Source organism: Drosophila willistoni (genome assembly GCF_018902025.1).
Source record: "Drosophila willistoni isolate 14030-0811.24 chromosome XR unlocalized genomic scaffold, UCI_dwil_1.1 Seg106, whole genome shotgun sequence".
NCBI lineage: Eukaryota > Metazoa > Arthropoda > Insecta > Diptera > Drosophilidae > Drosophila > Drosophila willistoni.
This window is the reverse complement of record NW_025814055.1, coordinates 3,098,766-3,124,279: the sequence shown is the minus strand read 5'-3', so window position 1 is coordinate 3,124,279 and position 25,514 is coordinate 3,098,766. Positions and strand designations below refer to the sequence as shown.

Genomic DNA, 25,514 nt, shown 5'->3' with positions numbered 1-25,514 from the left:
CACCAAAATTAAATTTCTCGACAATAGCTCAGAAAATAACGAAGTTATTGAGAAAAGTCACTGTTCGTGACTTTGTCGTTTGTATAGCAGCTATATGACATAGTGGTCCGATCCGACTGAATCCGAGATATACAACCCCTGCAGTATATACAAGCCTATATGCAAAATTTCAGCTTTTTAGCTCTTACGGTCTAGGAGGAGATCGCGTCGATCCAGACGGACGGACGGACATGGCTATTTGAACTTGTCTCGTCGAGCTGATCAAGAATATATATATTTTATATGGTCGAAAATGCTTCCTTCTATGCGTTGCACACTGACTGACTAAAATTACCCTTTATATACCCTTTTTGCAAGGGTATAAAAATTCAATTTGATTAAATGGTTATATTATAAATCGTGAATTAGATAGGTCTGGTGTTTCTTTTGCTGCCATTGAGCATAGTAAATTCTCATATAATGATCCAGATTCGAATGGAAAATTTTCAATATTAGCAAAATGCGAGAAAGAAAACATAAAAAAATTGGGTCAAGAGTACATTTTTTTTACATTTTGTCCCAAAGCTCGGGAACGGATGGATTTAGAGGCTAGATGTCTTCCCAACATTTGTAGCTCTTTCAATTCTAAGAAAATTTGCTAAAGAAAGTTTGTAAAATGAATATTTTAGAAGTTAGAAGCAAATGAAAAAAACATCCTTTTCAAAAAAATGGCAACTTTGATGAAAAACTTCTGCAAAACATTTTGTATGCAACCATTGTGATAACTTAAAAAACTAATGATGCAGTTCGATTCGCAGGACCCGAAATATGGTGAAACCATCGAATTTTGCCATGTTTTTTTGTTTTTTTTTTTTTTTAAACTATTACAGTGTCTTTCGTTTGATACCAAATTTATGTAGTTTTAGCGCGTTTTGGGCCCGATAGCTTAAGTAAACATTTACCCTTCAATGCCAATTAACTAGGTTCATTACATTACAAAACAAAAATAGACCCTTCGACATTTTTTATAGTTGATAATTTTACCCACATCTTTTAGTTCGCTATCATTGGTTTCATTTGACTTACTAAATTCTAAGAATTGAGCCAAGATAGTATCATTAGTTTGTACGCCTTGTCTGAGAATAGAAAATAATTTAGAAAGTCTGCTACTGATAAGTTTAGGCCTGACAATTTACTAAACATTAAATGTTGTTGTGTAGTTTGCCAGTGCTTAATGTGTTTTAATTTTTTGTATGTTTAAGCAAATTTATTTATTTATCTGAGAGTTACGACTAATTAAAAATAGTCGGAACTTACGACGGGTGGGTTTCCCCGCGGTACATCACAGTCGAAAATAGCGGATTTATTTGAAGGGAAGTAGGGGGCCCGAACATGGTTACACCCGGGCCCTGATTTTCTCTCTGCGGCCCTGGTTGTAGTAAAGGTAGTTTATTATCATGGAGAGGTTTCTTGGAGTTGGGTATGCAAGGATTGTTATGGGGCATAATTTTTCTTCTCTAATGTGGGTTGCAGGGCAGTTTTTTAGTACGTGTTTTATGTTTTGGTCGGATGTTAAGTTGCAGTTTGGACAGGGTGTTATGTCGTTCGGGTTGATGCAGTGTTCTTGAGTGAACCTTGTGTGTTCTAATCTAATGTAAGTCTTAGAATTTTTGTTTTAGTCTATCCGAATTATGTATTTTTGCTTAGTGTTTTTGATCTAGTGTCCTGTGTGTGTTAGATTGCTGTTTAACTGTTGGTATCATATGTTGCAGCAATCTATGTTGTTTTTTAAGTTTTTAGAATAAGTTATTTTTAAGGAATTTGTTTATATCAGTACAGTTAAAGTTGGAAGTGTTGTGGCGAGGGATATTTATTGTGGATTTGGCGGTTTGGTCGGGAAGTTCGTTGCCAGATCCAGCTCCAGAGCAGTTTTATTTTGGTGTTGGTTTTTGATAGTATTGATCTCATTAATGGATTGATTGGATAGCTGATGGGGAGTCAGAGCATATTATGAAATTACCTTTCTTGCTTCTTGTTAGCATTGTTGCTTCAAGAATGGCTATCGTTTCTGCGGAAAGGATGGAGAAGTAGTGGGTAGGATGCCTGTTTTTTGGATTACGGTATTGGTGGTTATGACGAATAAGGCAGTTTAATGTTGCAGGGAGCCGTCGGTGAATATATGTTTATGTTGTTTGTGTTTGTCTTTATGTTCTAGGACCATTTTTTGGTATATTTCTGGTGATGTTCCTTGCAAAATGAAGTGAAATTTTCTAATGTGGATTTTAGTTTCTTATAGTTTTGGTGCTTTATTTCATTGGCAAATTTGTGGATTGGAGAGTCAACACTATGGAAAATTGTTTTGGATGCTTTGGCTGTCATTAGATGTCTTTTTTGCTCTATTGTAGGTAGATTGGATTCAAAAAGTATATTGGGGATGGGTGTTGAGGGAAGAGGGCCAAGGGCTGTGCGTATTCCTGCATTTTGTATTGTTTTTAATTTGTTTAGCGAAGACCAAGGATCGTGCCCATAAATGAATTTGGCGTAATCTATTTTGGCTATGAGTGTTGCCTTTGTTATGTTAACAAGTGTGAGGGTGTTGCAGAACTTAGGGCTTGCTAAACATTTTATTATGTTCAGTTTGTTGTTAAGCGATGTGTTGGATGTGTTTTATGTGTAAGTCCCATCTGTATTTATTGTATTGATAGTCCTAGTATTTTGAGTTGGGTTACTTGGGGGATTGATAAGAACGGTAAAACTGGAGTTTCTTTCGGTGCGAAAATTTGCACTTTTGGTATTAAAGAAACTAGATATACAAGTTTTGGCAACAGGTCGAATTCCATTATCAATACAATTTTAAATATAGATCATAGTATCTGAATAGCAAACATATGTATGCAGCGTCGTGATAAAAATCTTTTTTGCCAATTGTATTATCAAAGGCCAAGAACAATGTGTTCGGCTACTTTACTAATGAGGCCAGCCGCCAAAAATTTAATTGTCATTTAGTAAATTGATACGTTTTGCACAGTATAAATAGCAGCACCACTGTTTGCCAAAAATCACTGTATCGCATTCAATCGCAAACTTGTGTCAAGTTTTAATTGCAAGTTTTATATAGCTTAGAGTTTGTGAAAAGGACAAAATGCGGAACTTTTATGGTAGTAGAATCCAATATATCAACTGGAAAAATCACAGGATTTTAGGCTAATTGTTATCTTTTCACATTTTTCTTAGCTTTTGCGTTGCTCGTGCTTGCAGTTACCGCCAGCTGCACTTCGGGTGCCAGCATGGATCGGTTATATGGTGAAGGTCAAATATATTGCCGTGGCAAAGCCAACGGTATTCGCACTATGGTTCCCGGCAGCTGTTCCCAGTTTTACGAATGCCAAAATGGTGTGGCCAGTAAGTACTCTTGTCCCAAGTTCTATGATTTTAAAGCTAGGCGGTGTGTGACATACAATCCTGGCTGCACGGAAAGTGCTGAGATTCAGCCGAACTTAGCTAGAGATACAGCAGAGCCATGCAAAAAGACGACAGCGGCTCCACCATGCGTAACCACCACAACTCCATGCTCAGGCAACGTAAAGACGACAACTCCGTCCTGTGGCTCAAAATTAACTACGACTACAACAACAACCACTCCTAGTGGACCAACAACAACAACCACTCCTAGTGGACCAACAACAACAACCACCCCTTGCGCTCCAACAACCACAACTTCTACAACAACGACAACCACTACAACAACGACAACTACAACAACAACGACAACAACAACAACTACAACTACTCCATGTGCTCCAACAACCACAACAACAACTACAACAACGACAACTACTAAAACAACTACGACGAGGACAACTACAACTACAACTACTCCATGTGCTCCAACAACCACGACAACGACGACTACTACAACAACGACAACAACGACAACTACAACAACGACAACTACTACAACAACTACGACGACGACAACTACAACTACCACAACAACAACTACAACTACTTCTTGTGCTTCAACAACCACGACAACAACAACTACTACATCAACTACATCAACAACAACAACAACCACCCCTTGCGCTCCAACAACAACAACTACTACAACAACGACAACCACTACAACAACGACAACTACAACAACAACGACAACAACAACGACAACAACAACGACAACAACAACAACTACAACTACTCCATGTGCTCCAACAACCACAACAACGACAACTACCACAACAACGACAACTACCACAACAACTACTACAACAACGACAACCACTACAACAACGACAACTACAACAACAACGACAACAACAACAACAACGACAACAACAACAACTACAACTACTCCATGTGCTCCAACAACCACGACAACGACGACTACTACAACAACGACAACTACAACAACAACGACAACTACAACAACAACGACAACAACAACAACTACAACAACAACAACTACAACTACTCCATGTGCTCCAACAACCACAACAACGACGACTACTACAACAACGACAACTACAACAACGACAACTACTACAACAACTACGACGACGACAACTACAACTACCTCAACAACAACTACAACTACTCCATGTGCTCCAACAACCACAACAACGACGACTACTACAACAACGACAACTACAACAACAACGACAACAACAACAACTACAACTACAACTACTCCATGTGCTCCAACAACCACAACAACGACAACTACCACAACAACTACTACAATAACGCCAACCACTACAACAACGACAACTACAACAACAACAACTACAACTACTCCATGTGCTCCAACAACCACAACAACGACAACCACCCCTTGCGCTCCAACAACAACAACTACTACAACAACGACAACCACTACAACAACGACAACTACAACAACAACGACAACAACAACAACTACAACTACTCCATGTGCTCCAACAACCACAACAACGACAACTACCACAACAACTACTACAATAACGACAACCACTACAACAACGACAACTACAACAACAACAACTACAACTACTCCATGTGCTCCAACAGCCACGACAACGACGACTACTACAACAACGACAACTACAACAACGACAACTACTACAACAACTACGACGACGACAACTACAACTACCTCAACAACAACTACAACTACTCCATGTGCTCCAACAACCACGACAACGACAACTACTACAACTACAACTACGACAACAACAACTTGTAAACCAACAACAACGACAACAACTACAACGACAACAACTACGACGACGACAACAACAACAACGACAACTTGCAAACCAACAACAACCACAACAACGACAACTACGACGACGACAACAACAACCTGTAAACCAACAACAACAACTACAACTACGACAACAACTACGACAACAACTACAACTACGACAACGACGACCACAACAACGACAACTACTACAACAACTACAACTACGACGACGACAACAACAACTTGCAAACCAACAACAACGACAACTACGACGACGACAACAACAACCTGTAAACCAACAATAACAACTACAACTACGACAACAACTACAACTACAACTACGACAACGACGACCACAACACCTTCCAAACCAACAACAACGACAACAACAACTACAACTACTACAACTACAACTACAACTACAACTACGACGACAACAACAACAACTTGTAAACCAACAACAACAGCGACAACAACTACGACGACGACAACAACAACTTGCAAACCAACAACAACCACAACAACGACAACTACGACGACGACAACAACAACCTGTAAACCAACAATAACAAGTACAACTACGACAACAACTACAACTACAACTACAACTACGACAACGACGACCACAACAACATGCAAACCAACGACAACGACATCAACAACTACTACAACTACAACTACAACCACAGCAACGACGACCACAACAACTTGCGAACCAACACCAACGACAACAACAACTACTACAACAACAACCACAACAACTACAACGACGACAACAACAACAACCTGTAAACCACCCACAACAACGACATCAACTACAACCTGTAAACCACCCACAACAACGACAACAACTACAACCTGTAAACCACCCACAGCAACGACAACAACAACTTGCAAACCACCCAGCAAAGACACAACAACTACAACCACCAAGTGCCCTGAAACAACCACCCCTTGTGAAGATAGCGGCGCTGCTGCCGCTCAGGCGAATCGTAACACTATCCGCCGACGACCCCGCCCCAACCGTAGACCACTCTGGGAAGCTCTACAACAGTTTCAAGGAACCGCTAATACCGTGAATCTCCAGCAAAAGGTTTCTTGCATTGGCAAGCCTGACGGTTTCTTAATGGCTTCACCCCAACGTTGCAATGACTATTATATTTGCCGACATCAACGCGCCCTCAAGGTCAGCTGCGGTGATAAATACTTTAACGGTCTAAAGGGTATTTGCGATCTGCCCGAAAACACCAGCTGTGTTCAATCATAAATGAACAAAATAACTCCTCGCTCCTTGGACCGATGATGATACTGAAAGAAAAAAATTTGAAACGAAGACATGAAACTCTACCAAGAAAAAGATATATATGTATATTAAATATTAAATTGCAATCACCTAAAAGAGGTTAACGAATCAAAATACTTGTGTTTGATTTTAACAGAAATTGTATAGATTTCTTTTCCCCCACTATTAATATAAGATAATGCTTACATGAAACCCTTTGCTAGATATGCTTCCTCGTGTTCCTCAGAGTCGCCCAAAATGTATGTGTTTAAGTGGCAGAAGAAAGATTTTCAGACCCCATAAAGTACAACTATTTTTGATTCAATTTATTACCCGAGTCCGTATAAACTGTATATAAAATGTGGGTTAATTTTTAAGCATCATGGTTGTATACATATTTCTATTCTTCTGCTTTTCTGATTTGTTTAGGTGTACATTAAGGGGTTATATTTTTAAAGACTCATGTATTGTCTTTTAATATTTAACCAATTGTAATCGACAATATTTCATTTGACGCAAAATTTAAAATCCTTTTTTTTTGGTCTTACACGAAAAAAAGAGTTTATAGTTAGTAAAGCTATAAAATATCGTTTAATTAGAAAAAGTCTGAAATCCGCATGCATTTTACCATAGATTTTTTAAATTTTTGTTTAAGAAATTTTTTGCGAACTAAAAAGGCTTTTTTTTGCTTCTGTAAATAGTTAGTTTAATGTATGCCAAAACAAATGCGAAAGGAAAGAAATTGAAAATATACAGCTTTTTTACCCGAATTTAATTATTTGTGACTTTGCCGTTTGTATGGAAGCTATATGATATAGTGATCCGATCCGGATGAATCTGAGATATACAACCCTTGCAGTATATACAAGCTTACATGCGAAATTTATACTCTTTAGCTCTAACGGTCTAGGAGGACTTTGCTTTGATCCAGACGGTCGCACAGACGTACATGGCTATATAAACTATATTTCCTTTTTGCAAGGGTATAAAAACAAAAGCTCTTTTAAGATGAGAGATCAAATTATCATAACGATCCTCTATACATGCATTTACATCAGCAATAGACCCATATTCCCCAATCTCCAAAACCTGGTCAAGAATAAACACCTTCTGCGGCAGAGACTACCACTGATCACCAGCACAGCTAGGCGGTGTGTGACATACAATCCTGGCTGCACGGAAAGTGCTGAGATTCAGCCGAACTTAGCTAGAGATACAGCAGAGCCATGCAAAAAGACGACAGCGGCTCCACCATGCGTAACCACCACAACTCCATGCTCAGGCAACGTAAAGACGACAACTCCGTCCTGTGGCTCAAAATTAACTACGACTACAACAACAACCACTCCTAGTGGACCAACAACAACAACCACCCCTTGCGCTCCAACAACCACAACTTCTACAACAACGACAACCACTACAACAACGACAACTACAACAACAACGACAACAACAACAACTACAACTACTCCATGTGCTCCAACAACCACAACAACGACAACTACCACAACAACAACTACAACAACGACAACTACTAAAACAACTACGACGAGGACAACTACAACTACAACTACTCCATGTGCTCCAACAACCACGACAACGACGACTACTACAACAACGACAACAACGACAACTACAACAACGACAACTACTACAACAACTACGACGACGACAACTACAACTACCACAACAACAACTACAACTACTCCATGTGCTTCAACAACCACGACAACAACAACTACTACATCAACTACATCAACAACAACAACAACCACCCCTTGCGCTCCAACAACAACAACTACTACAACAACGACAACCACTACAACAACGACAACTACAACAACAACGACAACAACAACGACAACAACAACAACTACAACTACTCCATGTGCTCCAACAACCACAACAACGACAACTACCACAACAACGACAACTACCACAACAACTACTACAACAACGACAACCACTACAACAACGACAACTACAACAACAACGACAACAACAACAACGACAACAACAACAACGACAACAACAACAACTACAACTACTCCATGTGCTCCAACAACCACGACAACGACGACTACTACAACAACGACAACTACAACAACAACGACAACAACAACAACTACAACTACTCCATGTGCTCCAACAACCACAACAACGACGACTACTACAACAACGACAACTACAACAACGACAACTACTACAACAACTACGACGACGACAACTACAACTACCTCAACAACAACTACAACTACTCCATGTGCTCCAACAACCACAACAACGACGACTACTACAACAACGACAACTACAACAACGACAACTACTACAACAACTACAACTACTCCATGTGCTCCAACAACCACAACAACGACAACCACCCCTTGCGCTCCAACAACAACAACTACTACAACAACGACAACCACTACAACAACGACAACTACAACAACAACGACAACAACAACAACTACAACTACTCCATGTGCTCCAACAACCACAACAACGACAACTACCACAACAACTACTACAATAACGACAACCACTACAACAACGACAACTACAACAACAACGACAACAACAACAACTACAACTACTCCATGTGCTCCAACAACCACGACAACGACGACTACTACAACAACGACAACTACAACAACGATAACTACTACAACAACTACGACGACGACAACTACAACTACCTCAACAACAACTACAACTACTCCATGTGCTCCAACAACCACGACAACGACAACTACTACAACTACAACTACGACAACAACAACTTGTAAACCAACAACAACGACAACAACTACAACGACAACAACTACGACGACGACAACAACAACAACGACAACTTGCAAACCAACAACAACCACAACAACGACAACTACGACGACGACAACAACAACCTGTAAACCAACAACAACAACTACAACTACGACAACAACTACGACAACAACTACAACTACGACAACGACGACCACAACAACGACAACTACTACAACAACTACAACTACGACGACGACAACAACAACTTGCAAACCAACAACAACGACAACTACGACGACGACAACAACAACCTGTAAACCAACAATAACAACTACAACTACGACAACAACTACAACTACGACAACGACGACCACAACACCTTCCAAACCAACAACAACGACAACAACAACGACAACAACAACGACAACAACAACGACAACAACAACTACAACTACTACAACTACAACTACAACTACAACTACAACTACGACGACAACAACAACAACTTGTAAACCAACAACAACAACGACAACAACTACGACGACAACAACAACAACTTGCAAACCAACAACAACCACAACAACGACAACTACGACGACGACAACAACAACCTGTAAACCAACAATAACAAGTACACTACGACAACAACTACAACTACAACTACAACTACGACAACGACGACCACAACAACATGCAAACCAACGACAACGACATCAACAACTACTACAACTACAACTACAACCACAGCAACGACGACCACAACAACTTGCGAACCAACACCAACGACAACAACAACTACTACAACAACAACCACAACAACTACAACGACGACAACAACAACAACCTGTAAACCACCCACAACAACGACATCAACTACAACCTGTAAACCACCCACAACAACGACAACAACTACAACCTGTAAACCACCCACAGCAACGACAACAACAACTTGCAAACCACCCAGCAAAGACACAACAACTACAACCACCAAGTGCCCTGAAACAACCACCCCTTGTGAAGATAGCGGCGCTGCTGCCGCTCAGGCGAATCGTAACACTATCCGCCGACGACCCCGCCCCAACCGTAGACCACTCTGGGAAGCTCTACAACAGTTTCAAGGAACCGCTAATACCGTGAATCTCCAGCAAAAGGTTTCTTGCATTGGCAAGCCTGACGGTTTCTTAATGGCTTCACCCCAACGTTGCAATGACTATTATATTTGCCGACATCAACGCGCCCTCAAGGTCAGCTGCGGTGATAAATACTTTAACGGTCTAAAGGGTATTTGCGATCTGCCCGAAAACACCAGCTGTGTTCAATCATAAATGAACAAAATAACTCCTCGCTCCTTGGACCGATGATGATACTGAAAGAAAAAAATTTGAAACGAAGACATGAAACTCTACCAAGAAAAAGATATATATGTATATTAAATATTAAATTGCAATCACCTAAAAGAGGTTAACGAATCAAAATACTTGTGTTTGATTTTAACAGAAATTGTATAGATTTCTTTTCCCCCACTATTAATATAAGATAATGCTTACATGAAACCCTTTGCTAGATATGCTTCCTCGTGTTCCTCAGAGTCGCCCAAAATGTATGTGTTTAAGTGGCAGAAGAAAGATTTTCAGACCCCATAAAGTACAACTATTTTTGATTCAATTTATTACCCGAGTCCGTATAAACTGTATATAAAATGTGGGTTAATTTTTAAGCATCATGGTTGTATACATATTTCTATTCTTCTGCTTTTCTGATTTGTTTAGGTGTACATTAAGGGGTTATATTTTTTAAAGACTCATGTATTGTCTTTTAATATTTAACCAATTGTAATCGACAATATTTCATTTGACGCAAAATTTAAAATCCTTTTTTTTTGGTCTTACACGAAAAAAAGAGTTTATAGTTAGTAAAGCTATAAAATATCGTTTAATTAGAAAAAGTCTGAAATCCGCATGCATTTTACCATAGATTTTTTAAATTTTTGTTTAAGAAATTTTTTGCGAACTAAAAAGGCTTTTTTTTGCTTCTGTAAATAGTTAGTTTAATGTATGCCAAAACAAATGCGAAAGGAAAGAAATTGAAAATATACAGCTTTTTTACCCGAATTTAATTATTTGTGACTTTGCCGTTTGTATGGAAGCTATATGATATAGTGATCCGATCCGGATGAATCTGAGATATACAACCCTTGCAGTATATACAAGCTTACATGCGAAATTTATACTCTTTAGCTCTAACGGTCTAGGAGGACTTTGCTTTGATCCAGACGGTCGCACAGACGTACATGGCTATATAAACTATATTTCCTTTTTGCAAGGGTATAAAAACAAAAGCTCTTTTAAGATGAGAGATCAAATTATCATAACGATCCTCTATACATGCATTTACATCAGCAATAGACCCATATTCCCCAATCTCCAAAACCTGGTCAAGAATAAACACCTTCTGCGGCAGAGACTACCACTGATCACCAGCACAGCTAGGCGGTGTGTGACATACAATCCTGGCTGCACGGAAAGTGCTGAGATTCAGCCGAACTTAGCTAGAGATACAGCAGAGCCATGCAAAAAGACGACAGCGGCTCCACCATGCGTAACCACCACAACTCCATGCTCAGGCAACGTAAAGACGACAACTCCGTCCTGTGGCTCAAAATTAACTACGACTACAACAACAACCACTCCTAGTGGACCAACAACAACAACCACCCCTTGCGCTCCAACAACCACAACTTCTACAACAACGACAACCACTACAACAACGACAACTACAACAACAACGACAACAACAACAACTACAACTACTCCATGTGCTCCAACAACCACAACAACGACAACTACCACAACAACAACTACAACAACGACAACTACTAAAACAACTACGACGAGGACAACTACAACTACAACTACTCCATGTGCTCCAACAACCACGACAACGACGACTACTACAACAACGACAACAACGACAACTACAACAACGACAACTACTACAACAACTACGACGACGACAACTACAACTACCACAACAACAACTACAACTACTCCATGTGCTTCAACAACCACGACAACAACAACTACTACATCAACTACATCAACAACAACAACAACCACCCCTTGCGCTCCAACAACAACAACTACTACAACAACGACAACCACTACAACAACGACAACTACAACAACAACGACAACAACAACGACAACAACAACAACTACAACTACTCCATGTGCTCCAACAACCACAACAACGACAACTACCACAACAACGACAACTACCACAACAACTACTACAACAACGACAACCACTACAACAACGACAACTACAACAACAACGACAACAACAACAACGACAACAACAACAACGACAACAACAACAACTACAACTACTCCATGTGCTCCAACAACCACGACAACGACGACTACTACAACAACGACAACTACAACAACAACGACAACTACAACAACAACGACAACAACAACAACTACAACTACTCCATGTGCTCCAACAACCACAACAACGACGACTACTACAACAACGACAACTACAACAACGACAACTACTACAACAACTACGACGACGACAACTACAACTACCTCAACAACAACTACAACTACTCCATGTGCTCCAACAACCACAACAACGACGACTACTACAACAACGACAACTACAACAACGACAACTACTACAACAACTACAACTACTCCATGTGCTCCAACAACCACAACAACGACAACCACCCCTTGCGCTCCAACAACAACAACTACTACAACAACGACAACCACTACAACAACGACAACTACAACAACAACGACAACAACAACAACTACAACTACTCCATGTGCTCCAACAACCACAACAACGACAACTACCACAACAACTACTACAATAACGACAACCACTACAACAACGACAACTACAACAACAACGACAACAACAACAACTACAACTACTCCATGTGCTCCAACAACCACGACAACGACGACTACTACAACAACGACAACTACAACAACGATAACTACTACAACAACTACGACGACGACAACTACAACTACCTCAACAACAACTACAACTACTCCATGTGCTCCAACAACCACGACAACGACAACTACTACAACTACAACTACGACAACAACAACTTGTAAACCAACAACAACGACAACAACTACAACGACAACAACTACGACGACGACAACAACAACAACGACAACTTGCAAACCAACAACAACCACAACAACGACAACTACGACGACGACAACAACAACCTGTAAACCAACAACAACAACTACAACTACGACAACAACTACGACAACAACTACAACTACGACAACGACGACCACAACAACGACAACTACTACAACAACTACAACTACGACGACGACAACAACAACTTGCAAACCAACAACAACGACAACTACGACGACGACAACAACAACCTGTAAACCAACAATAACAACTACAACTACGACAACAACTACAACTACGACAACAACTACAACTACGACAACGACGACCACAACACCTTCCAAACCAACAACAACGACAACAACAACGACAACAACAACGACAACAACAACTACAACTACTACAACTACAACTACAACTACAACTACGACGACAACAACAACAACTTGTAAACCAACAACAACAACGACAACAACTACGACGACAACAACAACAACTTGCAAACCAACAACAACCACAACAACGACAACTACGACGACGACAACAACAACCTGTAAACCAACAATAACAAGTACACTACGACAACAACTACAACTACAACTACAACTACGACAACGACGACCACAACAACATGCAAACTAACGACAACGACATCAACAACTACTACAACTACAACTACAACCACAGCAACGACGACCACAACAACTTGCGAACCAACACCAACGACAACAACAACTACTACAACAACAACCACAACAACTACAACGACGACAACAACAACAACCTGTAAACCACCCACAACAACGACATCAACTACAACCTGTAAACCACCCACAACAACGACAACAACTACAACCTGTAAACCACCCACAGCAACGACAACAACAACTTGCAAACCACCCAGCAAAGACACAACAACTACAACCACCAAGTGCCCTGAAACAACCACCCCTTGTGAAGATAGCGGCGCTGCTGCCGCTCAGGCGAATCGTAACACTATCCGCCGACGACCCCGCCCCAACCGTAGACCACTCTGGGAAGCTCTACAACAGTTTCAAGGAACCGCTAATACCGTGAATCTCCAGCAAAAGGTTTCTTGCATTGGCAAGCCTGACGGTTTCTTAATGGCTTCACCCCAACGTTGCAATGACTATTATATTTGCCGACATCAACGCGCCCTCAAGGTCAGCTGCGGTGATAAATACTTTAACGGTCTAAAGGGTATTTGCGATCTGCCCGAAAACACCAGCTGTGTTCAATCATAAATGAACAAAATAACTCCTCGCTCCTTGGACCGATGATGATACTGAAAGAAAAAAATTTGAAACGAAGACATGAAACTCTACCAAGAAAAAGATATATATGTATATTAAATATTAAATTGCAATCACCTAAAAGAGGTTAACGAATCAAAATACTTGTGTTTGATTTTAACAGAAATTGTATAGATTTCTTTTCTCCCACTATTAATATAAGATAATGCTTACATGAAACCCTTTGCTAGATATGCTTCCTCGTGTTCCTCAGAGTCGCCCAAAATGTATGTGTTTAAGTGGCAGAAGAAAGATTTTCAGACCCCATAAAGTACAACTATTTTTGATTCAATTTATTACCCGAGTCCGTATAAACTGTATATAAAATGTGGGTTAATTTTTAAGCATCATGGTTGTATACATATTTCTATTCTTCTGCTTTTCTGATTTGTTTAGGTGTACATTAAGGGGTTATATTTTTTAAAGACTCATGTATTGTCTTTTAATATTTAACCAATTGTAATCGACAATATTTCATTTGACGCAAAATTTAAAATCCTTTTTTTTTGGTCTTACACGAAAAAAAGAGTTTATAGTTAGTAAAGCTATAAAATATCGTTTAATTAGAAAAAGTCTGAAATCCGCATGCATTTTACCATAGATTTTTTAAATTTTTGTTTAAGAAATTTTTTGCGAACTAAAAAGGCTTTTTTTTGCTTCTGTAAATAGTTAGTTTAATGTATGCCAAAACAAATGCGAAAGGAAAGAAATTGAAAATATACAGCTTTTTTACCCGAATTTAATTATTTGTGACTTTGCCGTTTGTATGGAAGCTATATGATATAGTGATCCGATCCGGATGAATCTGAGATATACAACCCTTGCAGTATATACAAGCTTACATGCGAAATTTATACTCTTTAGCTCTAACGGTCTAGGAGGACTTTGCTTTGATCCAGACGGTCGCACAGACGTACATGGCTATATAAACTATATTTCCTTTTTGCAAGGGTATAAAAACAAAAGCTCTTTTAAGATGAGAGATCAAATTATCATAACGATCCTCTATACATGCATTTACATCAGCAATAGACCCATATTCCCCAATCTCCAAAACCTGGTCAAGAATAAACACCTTCTGCGGCAGAGACTACCACTGATCACCAGCATCATCCGACCAAAATTTTAGCCTGGCATTTCAAAGAAACCAATCCAGAGCAAAGGCTACAGCTATTAATTATAAACCATCCAACAATGCACTTCTCCTAGAGCAGAGGTAGGCGCCCATAGCCCGTGCGGGCACTTTTGCTCGGCAATTGCTCGTGTGGCCGTCTGTGTGCATGCCGATGTGAGCACGAAGTACAAGTTGAATGCATAAAAAACAGCTAGTGTCGCACAGATTTTGACGAAAGCAGTACTATGTCGCTTTGTTACGCAGCTACACGCAGAAAAATTGATGCTTCACTTTCTTACATGGCAACTTTAAAAATATTTTGCCATTATTTATCTTTTGTCCCTATAGGGTAAAAAGTATATTATAATATAAGCGAACATGCATAATGTAATATAAATGTAAGATAAAAGGCAATGTTAAAATTATCTTCCATGTTTACCACAACATACATTTGCGAATCCACATTTTCGACAATGAAATTAATTAAAGATTCAATTTGAAATAGTCTTACTGATAGCCATTTAGAAGATCTCCTTCGTATAAAAAGTATATCTACCCCTGCCCTAGAGGTACCCATCACTATCATTGAATTAAAATCTGCATTAAACAGCCTTAGGCCCGACGAGAGGGGGGTGGTAAAGGTGGGATTCCCACCGGGCCCGAAGTTTTTAGCGGGGCCCGGTTTTTGATCGAAATTTTCAAATTTGGGAAAAGTTTAATATTACCTTTACAACTGTAGCTTACTACCACCAGGCCCTGATATCTTCTCGACGGCCCTGAACAGCCTAAAAGGAAAAACCCCCGGATTAGATCGCATCTCACACCCTGTGTTAAGGGGTTACATCTAGTTAGAAGCTCTCAAAAATGAGGTTTTTCAAAATTTTTTCCTGAGAAAACTTCTAAATTTATTACTTTAAGCATTTGTACATATATTATGTATGGTAACTATGAAGAGTATTTAAAAATTTGTTATTTGTCAAAAATAACAGTTTTTAAAGCTGCTACAGCAGATCTCCTGGAACCCCTTTTAGAGAAGGCATTTTACGGTGACCACTGTATCTCTGAAGTGGACTATCTGAAATGAAAAAACCAAACGGATTTCGTTAAAGTAATGTATAAGCTTGTAATTAATCGAAGGAATAAGCAAAAAAAAATGTTTTGACAAAATGGCGGATTCTCAAAAAAAAAAATCTATTTTTTGCCATAATTTTTGCGTTAAATTGTGTATAAAAAAGACAATTTTTATCGGTAATAAAAAAGCTTCGATTAAGTACTAGAAAATATAGTTTAGAAGTCTGTGTAAAAATTTAAGATGAATCAGTTCAGCCGTTTCTGAGAAATCTTGGTCACCGACTTTCAAAACACAGTTTTGAGAAAGACAAGGTTAAATGCGGCCTACGACTTTAAAATGCACTGACGCGTCGTTACATTTATGCGTGTAACTTCAAAAATAATCGTCGGATTGACTTGAAATTTTTACAGTGTATACTTAAATACATGTACATTACAAAAAAGGAAAAAAATTTGATTTTTCGAAAATTCTAACTAGATGTAACCCCTTAAAAAACGTTACTATTTCTGTCACTAAAAGACTCTTAAGGGGTTACGCCACCCCTGAAAAAAATAAAAAACAATTTTTTGTTTTTGGCTCTAAAAATCCTCTATAGTTTTAAGAATCTTTTACACTTTACATAATATCGGATTTCGAATTACTTCCGAAGTTACAGCGTTTAGAAGTGAGCGCGGCCGAGTCGGCCCCGACGCGGTAAATTTTTTTCTTTTGCGTTTTTCTCGAAACTACTTTTTTTTAACCGGGGTGTCAAATATCTCCGAATCTACTGGACCGATTTGGCTTAAATTTTTACCACATATTCTTTTCAGTGTTGGGTATCCGCCCACGTAGGATTTTTTTAATCCTGGTCCTGGTTAAGGTCCTGTTTGGAAGTTATGAATTTTTTTAGCCAAAAATGTTCTCCAAATAAGAGCGTTTTTTGTTCAAACAGCCGCCATTTTGCAAAAAGGCTATGGCGGATAGCCATAGCCTTCCTGAATAACAAGATTTTTTTTTTGGATTTTTCGGGTGATGTTTAGCCGAGAAATTTGACACCCCACCTGCAAGGATTTACAAATCATGGTGGCACTTGCCGGCCCATATCTCCGCCATTTTGTTTAAAAAAAATTTTTTTTTTTTTCAATAAATATTCTTTAAAGTACCCTCAATCTGTGTATAATAAAAGTTTTTTCCTAAATTGTATACTGGCCGCACAGCAATAATTCATTTTTATACCATACACCCATAGGGTGAAATGGTATATTAAAGTCGCCAAAATGTATGTAACAGGCAGAAGGAAGCATCTCCGACCCCACAAAGTATATATATTCTTCATCAGGATCAAAAACCGAGTCGATCTAGCCATGTCCGTCTGTCCGTCCGTCCGTCCGTCCGTCCGTCCGTCCGTATGAACACCTAGATCTCGGAGACTATAAGAGCTAGAGCCACCAAATTTGGTATGCAGTCTCGTGTAGTATGTACGCTTATCGAGTTTGTTTCAAATTTTTGCCACGCCCCCTTCCGCCCCCGGAATTTACATAAAACTGTTTTTCTTAAAAAGTATGGCAGATAGAGACATCAAATTTGGGTTATATACTTGTTTAGTTAGCGCGCAGAAAATAATTGTTCCAACTTTTTGCCACGCCCCCTTCCGCCCCCGCAATTCACATAAAACTGATTTTCTTAAAAACTATGTAAGCTACCGACATTAAATTTGATATGTAAGCTAGCTTAATAGACGCGCAGATATTGACTATTTAAAAATTTTGCCACGCCCATTTCCGCCCCCGCAAATTAAACAAAACTGATTTTCTCGAAAACTAACAAAGCTAAAGTCACCAAATTTAGTATGTATATTGGCTTAGTATGCGCGCAGAATACATATATTTTAATATATTGCCACGCCCACTTCCGCCTCCATAATTTAGAAAAAACCGATTGGCTCTTGCAATTTTTTGACCATCGCGATCAAATTTGGCAGATTAATAAATCTTATCTATTTCTATCAAACTACCAAATTTGATTGAAATCGGACTAGAAACATGCAAAATATACGGACGAACGTATTTTGCTACGCGATCCATAAGGGCAGAATTGGTCGTTGGCTAGTGGCGGCGCTAGAGTGCTCGTGTGTTTGTAGAGTGAGCGAGATAGCTATGAGGCATATTAAAACAATTTAATAGACATACATTTGGTTTTCGAAATTTTAAATATTTGTTTCACCTGGTGTATGGTATACCCAAGTCGGCGAGACGACTTACTTACTTCATTTCACCTGTTTTTTGGACCTCAGGGGTGGCGTAACCCCTTAAACTTGTTCAACAATATCCTCATGCAACACATACCCCAACAATTTAAAACCAGCAAGATAATTCCCATTATAAAATCTCAAGGCAACAAGACGTCCATAAATTCATATCGACCGATTTCCCTTAACCCAGAATTCTTTCACTCCTTGCAAAGGACGGACGTGTTTTATTTGTGCTTATCGTATTTTATTTTTGTCTCGCGATTAACTAATTTTTTATAACTTATAAACTCACTTTCTGTTTAACTAAAATTTTAACATCTGAATTTAATTTTTATTTCGCGATTGCTTACACTAGTTTTTGTGCACTTGCAAAACACCTTCTGCTGGAACATTAAATTAAATCTTACAACAAAACTTGCAGTGCGGTGTTGTTGTTTTGCTTATCTCATTTGCTTTTGCCTTACATTTTACCGTTCTAACTAACTATCGTGCTCTTGCGTACAAATTGTTGGTGCATATGTTCAATTTGATTTTTGTTTGATTGCGCACTCGTCTTTTCCCTATCCGCGACCCAGTGATACGTGTTTTTGTTTTTGTGTTTATCACTTGAACTTTTAACTCTTTAGTTGGGAAGGCTTAATCTGCACATTATTTATTTATTCCTTTTTGCAAGGGTATAGCAAAAAGGGTAATTAATTTTGGTCAGAAGTGTGCAACGCATAGAAGAAAGCATCTCCGACCATATAAATATATATATTCTTGATCAACACTACGAGAGGAGTTCAAATAGCCATGTCCGTCTGTCTGACTGTCTGTCCGTCCGTTTGGATCAACGCAAACTCCTCCTAGGCTGAAATTTTGCATGTAGGCTTGTATATACTGCAGGGGTTGTATATCTTGGATTCAGCCGGATCGGACCACTATATCATATAGCTCCCATACCAATGCCAAAGTCACGAACAGTGACTTTTCTCAATAACTTCGTTATTTTCTGAGCTATTATCGAGAAATTTTATTTTAAGTTTGGTGAGTTTATTATACTAACAACCGACTGTGCCAAATTTGATCAAGATCGGGTGACTATATCATATAGCTACTATAGGACCGATCGGTCGAAAACAGTCAATAACTTCGTTACTTTTGAAGCAATTGTCATAAAAATTTATATTCCTCAGTTTAGCTTAACTATTAATGACTGTGCCAAATTTGATTAAGATCGGGCGATTACTTATATCATATAGTTTCCATAGTAACAATCGGTGGTGAACAGTCACTTTTTTACCCATTCCAATGGAAATTGCCAAATGGAAATAGTTCTAAAATTATCGAGAGCCCCGTGAAGAAGTTTACTGCTGCAGTGGGTGACTTGTCCAACGTTGCTGTTGCGGCTGACGCTTCGGGACCGCGGCCTCTCGTTGGCATACCACCAAAGAAACATATATTTTTTTCTAGGCTAGACCCTGTTGTCACATCTTAAGTAAGTAATAAGGCTCAAATTTATTGTAAAAGCTGTGTGAAGCTGAGACAACACAAACAAACTATTAACATAAAAAAAAAAAATATCAAAGAAGCTAAGAAGTTTATATACCCTTGGCCATAATATTTTTACATGTTCCAAACACTTTTTCTGTATCATCAATGCACAGACAAAACCTCCCAAATATCATTTCCATTTCTTCTTCTTCCCCATGCTGCATGCTGCGATTGGCACGCATACACATACAGTTTATGTAGCGTTGCGTCTGTGTGTGTATGCGTGTGCTCAGCTGCTCTGTAGGTTTCAAGCAATGACGTAGTAGAGCCGATTTATATTGACTGTAACTTGTGTTATATTTATCCGATCTGATGAAATTTCGGGATCTGATGTTTTATATCCAAAACTATCATATCAGTAAATTTCATAGCGATACTCCAATTTTCATGAAAATGTTTCCTCTAGTGCTTTATGATATATTGGTCCGATCCTGACAATTTTCATACTTTATCTGCTCCGGGCTATAAGTAGCTCAAATATTAAGTTTCATCCCGACAGCTCTTAAGATGGCGGCGTGAAGTTGATTTGCACAGACGGAGGGACGGACAGATTGACATGGCTATATCGACTCAGCTTCTCATGCTGATCAAGAATATATATATACTTTATGGGGTCGGAAACGTCTCCTTCTGTGCGTTATAAACTAACAGATGAATCTACCATGTTACTGCTCTCTATGTCTCATGACTTTATTGATGGCCTTCTAGGCTTATCTTTATCTCAAGTCAATCCTGTCTTAAATTCTAATGGAAAATCGTTAGATCATATTTTTGTATTTGATTCTTGATGATGTTTCTAGGATCGAACCATTTGTTCTTCCCGAAGACAAATTTCATCCTACATTAAATTTAAAAATTGATCTGCCATTACTTGGCTCAAATGAGTTACCTCTAACTAGGTGCTTTCGTAAGACTGACTTTGCCAGCCTTAATAAAAACTTTATTAACCGATTGGTCCTACATATCTATACAAATTAATTTTTGCGGTGTAAGCTTCAGTTTCCTTGTGACCCTAAACAATTTTATAATTTTTTTAATTCTAAACGTAAGACTTCTGTGTACCCATCTTTTTTGCCTTTTCAAAATAAATGAAGTTAGTAAGTCGTCTCGCCGACTTGGGTATACCATACACCAGGTGAAACAAATATTTAAAATTTCGAAAACCAAATGTATGTCTATTAAATTGTTTTAACATGCCTCATAACCATTTGCTATCTCGCTCATTCTACAAACACACGAGCACTGTGTCGCCGCCACTAGCCAACGGCCAATTCTGCTCTTATGGATCACGTGGCAAAATACGTTCATACGTATATTTTGCATGTTTCTAATCCGATTTCAATAAAATGGTAGCTTGGTAGAAATAGATAAGATTAATTAGTCTGCCAAATTTGATTGCGATGGTCAAAAAATTGCAAGAGCCAATCGTTTTTTACTAAATTATGGAGGCGGAAGTGGGCGTGGCAACATATTAAAATATATATGTTCTGCGCGCATACTAAGCCAGTATACATACTAAATTTGGTGACTTTAGCTTTGTTAGTTTTCGAGAAAATCAGTTTTGTTTAATTTGCGGGGGCGGAAATGGGCGTGGCAAAATTTTTAAATAGTCAATACCTGCGCGTGTATTAAGGTAGCTTACATACCAAATTTAATGTCGGTAGCTTTCATAGTTTTTAAGAAAATCTGTTTTTTGTAAATTCCGGGGGCGTGGCAAAAAGTTGGAACAATTTTTTTCTGCGCGCTAACTAAACGTGTATATAAACCAAATTTAATGTCTCTATCTGCTATACTTTTTAAGAAAAACAGTTTTATGTAAATTCTGGGGGCGTGGCCAAAATTCCAATGAACTCTATATATCTACATACCACACGAGTCTACATACCAAATTTGGCTCTAGCTCTTATAGTCTCTGAGATCTGCGTGTTCATACAGACGGACAGACGGACATGGCTAGATCGACTCGGTTGTCCATCCTGATCAAGAATATATATACTTTGTGGGGTCGGAGATGCTTCCTTCTGCCTGTTACATACATTTTGGCGACTAACATCATTGGTGTTTCCCCGAAACTATTGGCTTGGTTAAAGTCGTATCTTATTGGCAGAACCCAAAAGGTGTCTTTTCGTTCCTCGATATCTAATACTGTTCGAGTTACGTCAGGTGTACCCCAAGGCACTCATATGGGCCCACCATTATTTACCTTGTTTATAAATGATTTGCCTTTGGCCTTGGCTCATTCACGCGTGCTCATGCTCGCAGATGACGTCAAGATTTGTTATTCCTATAATGATCCTTCTTTCCAACAGTACTTGCAATCAGATCTCGATGCGTTCTGTGATTGGTGCCAAGTTAATAAATTACACCTCAATGCCTCTAGGTGTTCTTTTATGAATTTCAGTCGTTTGTCTTCGTTCCTAGCTCATTACTCTATTAAGTCTGTTTTGTTCGATCGTGTACCATCATTGAAAGACTTAGGCGTTATGTTTGACCAAAAACTTTCATTTAATGTTCATATTTCTTCAATTGTCAATAGAGCATGCAGTCTTCTTGGCTTCATTAAACGTTGGGCCAAAGAATTTGATGATCCCTATGTAACAAAGGTTTTATACACTTCGTTAGTTCGCCCTACTCTAGAATATTGCTCGCCAGTGTGGAACCCGCAATATGATGTTCACCAGCGTAGTATTGAATCGGTACAGAAGCCATTCCTTAAGTTCGCGTTACGCCGTCTTAATTGGGACCCGAGTCTTCGCCTACCTACTTATTCTGACAGACCTCTTCTTATTAATCTTCCTTCACTTTACAACCGTAGGCTCGTATTTGGCATTCTCTTTCTCCATAAACTAGTCAACGGCGAAGTCATTTCTACTAATTACTCCTCACGTAGGACCAGAAACTTTTTTCCTATTCACCTTAGTAGATGTCTGACTAACTACTCTCTTGACGAACCTTTTCGTGTTCTTTGCCAATCTTTTAACAACCTTTCTGTCACTTCTCTACGCGCTATACCTTTTAATAATCTGCAACGAAACCGCTGAATATATTTTGGACTTCGCATTGCTTGCAAGTTTCAACTCATCCCTGACCACAATGGCTGTGAATCGGGGCATAGCTGGCACCTTGTGCTAATAAAATGTTTAGTTGCGTATAAGGCTAAGCTTACTTTCTTCAATTAATTATTATCTGTTTTTTAACTAAAGCTTTTTAGTCGACTGCTGTGTTAGTTGACGGTAATGAATAAATAAATAATTGGGTGCATAATTGTGGAGACTACATATATCTTTTCCTACATAGACTTTAAACTTGGGGTCAATATTTGTAATCCGTTTCAAAGTTTTTTTCATATCTTCTCAGAGTCGCCCAAGCAATCCCTGCTTTGGTAAATATTTAAATTTATCTTAGTAAATCACAGACCTGATATATATGTACATATATGTTCATATGGGTAGTGGATAGAAAAATGGCGAAATGAATCATATTGCAACTCTTGATTTCTGTTTGTTTTTATTTCTGGTTGTATGGATTTTATTTGGAATTGCACTTTTTGTTTCTGCCCAATTACAGCCACCGATCTGAATGGTTTTACATCTTTCTTTTTGTCCTTTTTTTGTATTTAATATATATACATATATATATATATATATATATATTTTTTTTTTTGTTTTGTTTCTCTTTTCGGCTTTGTTTATGGTTTCGGTGTTTTTTAACATGCAATATAGTTGCTTTAAAAATGCTATAGCCAAATATAATTGTATTTTTGTTATACATAAATATATATATATGGTATTTATGTAGTGTATATATATATATGCAACATTTGCATTCTTAAAAATTTCTTACAGCTTTAAACGCATTTAAAAAAACTGTTCAATATGCGAATAAAATATAATTTTCTTTTACATATTTTTGTCTCATTTTTACATATGTATGTATATGTATAATAAATTTTCTAACAATTGCACAATTTCGTCCGCTTGAATTGTTTTTACACACATAGCTAAATAAGTAAATTTTTATCCGATATTGTAATTAGTTCTTTTATAACTTTTATGTAGATATTAAATTCAACTAATTTAAACTAAACTTCGATCAAAAAAAAAAAACACATTTGCAAATATTGTATAATTTTAAGCCGAATCAAATTGCACTAAGAATCATAGGGGTGGATTGGGATGGGAGGAGGGGTCAGATGTGGTGGTGGAGGTAAGAAAAATGCGCTCACAATATTTCACACTTTTCACTTTTTGCTCTTATTAAATAAAACTTAACAATTTTTAGTGTTGGCTCGGAAATTGTTTTAAAAAAAACTTAAATGCTGCATACAAAAACAAAGTTTCGCGTTGTATATGAATCATATATATGTACATATATCTAGCTAGATTATGGAATCGTTTTTGTTTAGTTCATTGTTTTTGTTTTACTTTTTTTGTTGTTTGTTTGTTTTTCATTTTGTTGCCTCAGAGAAAAATCGTTAAAAGGAACAAGAATTATTATTTGCCAATCAAGCATTCATTTTCCATTCATTATTAAAACATAATGTACATGTCACGTTGCTCTTAAATCGAATCGATGTTTTTTTTGCATTATAAAATTTCAGAATTTTTCTTTTCTGATTCTAATATAGAGCCCATGCATTGTTGTTTTGTATATTCTGTTGATGTTGATTTTTGGTCTGCTTTGAATTTTTTTGTTAGCTTTTTTACATTGTTTCCCGTTTTATTTTTTTCATTTACTAATATCCTTTTTAAGTTTTCGTTTTTCTTTTTCTTTTTTTTTTGTTTGAGCTTGTCGGTTGTTGTTGGTTTATATATTT

The 25,514-nt window shown here is 38.1% G+C and overlaps 2 protein-coding genes across 2 annotated transcripts; both read left to right on the top strand.

Annotated features, from left to right (window-relative positions):
- Positions 1-3,053: 3,053 nt before the first annotated feature.
- LOC6651980 (mucin-2) lies at positions 3,054-6,564 on the top strand. The gene is made up of 5 exons (XM_047011789.1): positions 3,054-3,137; positions 3,214-3,551; positions 3,750-4,707; positions 4,783-6,063; positions 6,166-6,564. The coding sequence occupies exons 1-5, from the start codon at positions 3,122-3,124 to the stop codon at positions 6,468-6,470; spliced, it is 2,898 nt and encodes a 965-aa protein (XP_046867745.1). The 5' UTR covers positions 3,054-3,121; the 3' UTR covers positions 6,471-6,564.
- Positions 6,565-11,600: 5,036 nt separating this feature from the next.
- LOC124460612 (mucin-2-like) lies at positions 11,601-14,795 on the top strand. The gene is made up of 3 exons (XM_047011804.1): positions 11,601-11,870; positions 12,042-13,989; positions 14,124-14,795. Exons 1-3 carry the CDS (start codon positions 11,601-11,603, stop codon positions 14,699-14,701), a joined length of 2,796 nt encoding a protein of 931 aa, XP_046867760.1. The 3' UTR covers positions 14,702-14,795.
- Positions 14,796-25,514: the final 10,719 nt, after the last annotated feature.

Excerpts from the sequence above, each read along its gene's own strand:
- LOC6651980 (XM_047011789.1), top strand. Across the intron at positions 3,552-3,749 it reads TAACCACCACAACTCCATGC|ACAACAACAACTACAACTAC; the intron begins TCAGGCAACGTA and ends ACAACAACGACA. Across the intron at positions 6,064-6,165 it reads AACGACAACAACTACAACCT|ATAGCGGCGCTGCTGCCGCT; the intron begins GTAAACCACCCA and ends CCCCTTGTGAAG.
- LOC124460612 (XM_047011804.1), top strand. The coding sequence starts at position 11,601 with ATGAGAGATCAAATTATCATAACGATCCTCTATACATGCATTTACATC. Across the intron at positions 11,871-12,041 it reads TAACCACCACAACTCCATGC|ACAACAACAACTACAACTAC; the intron begins TCAGGCAACGTA and ends ACAACAACGACA. Across the intron at positions 13,990-14,123 it reads GACGACGACAACAACAACCT|CAACGACGACCACAACAACT; the intron begins GTAAACCAACAA and ends CTACAACCACAG.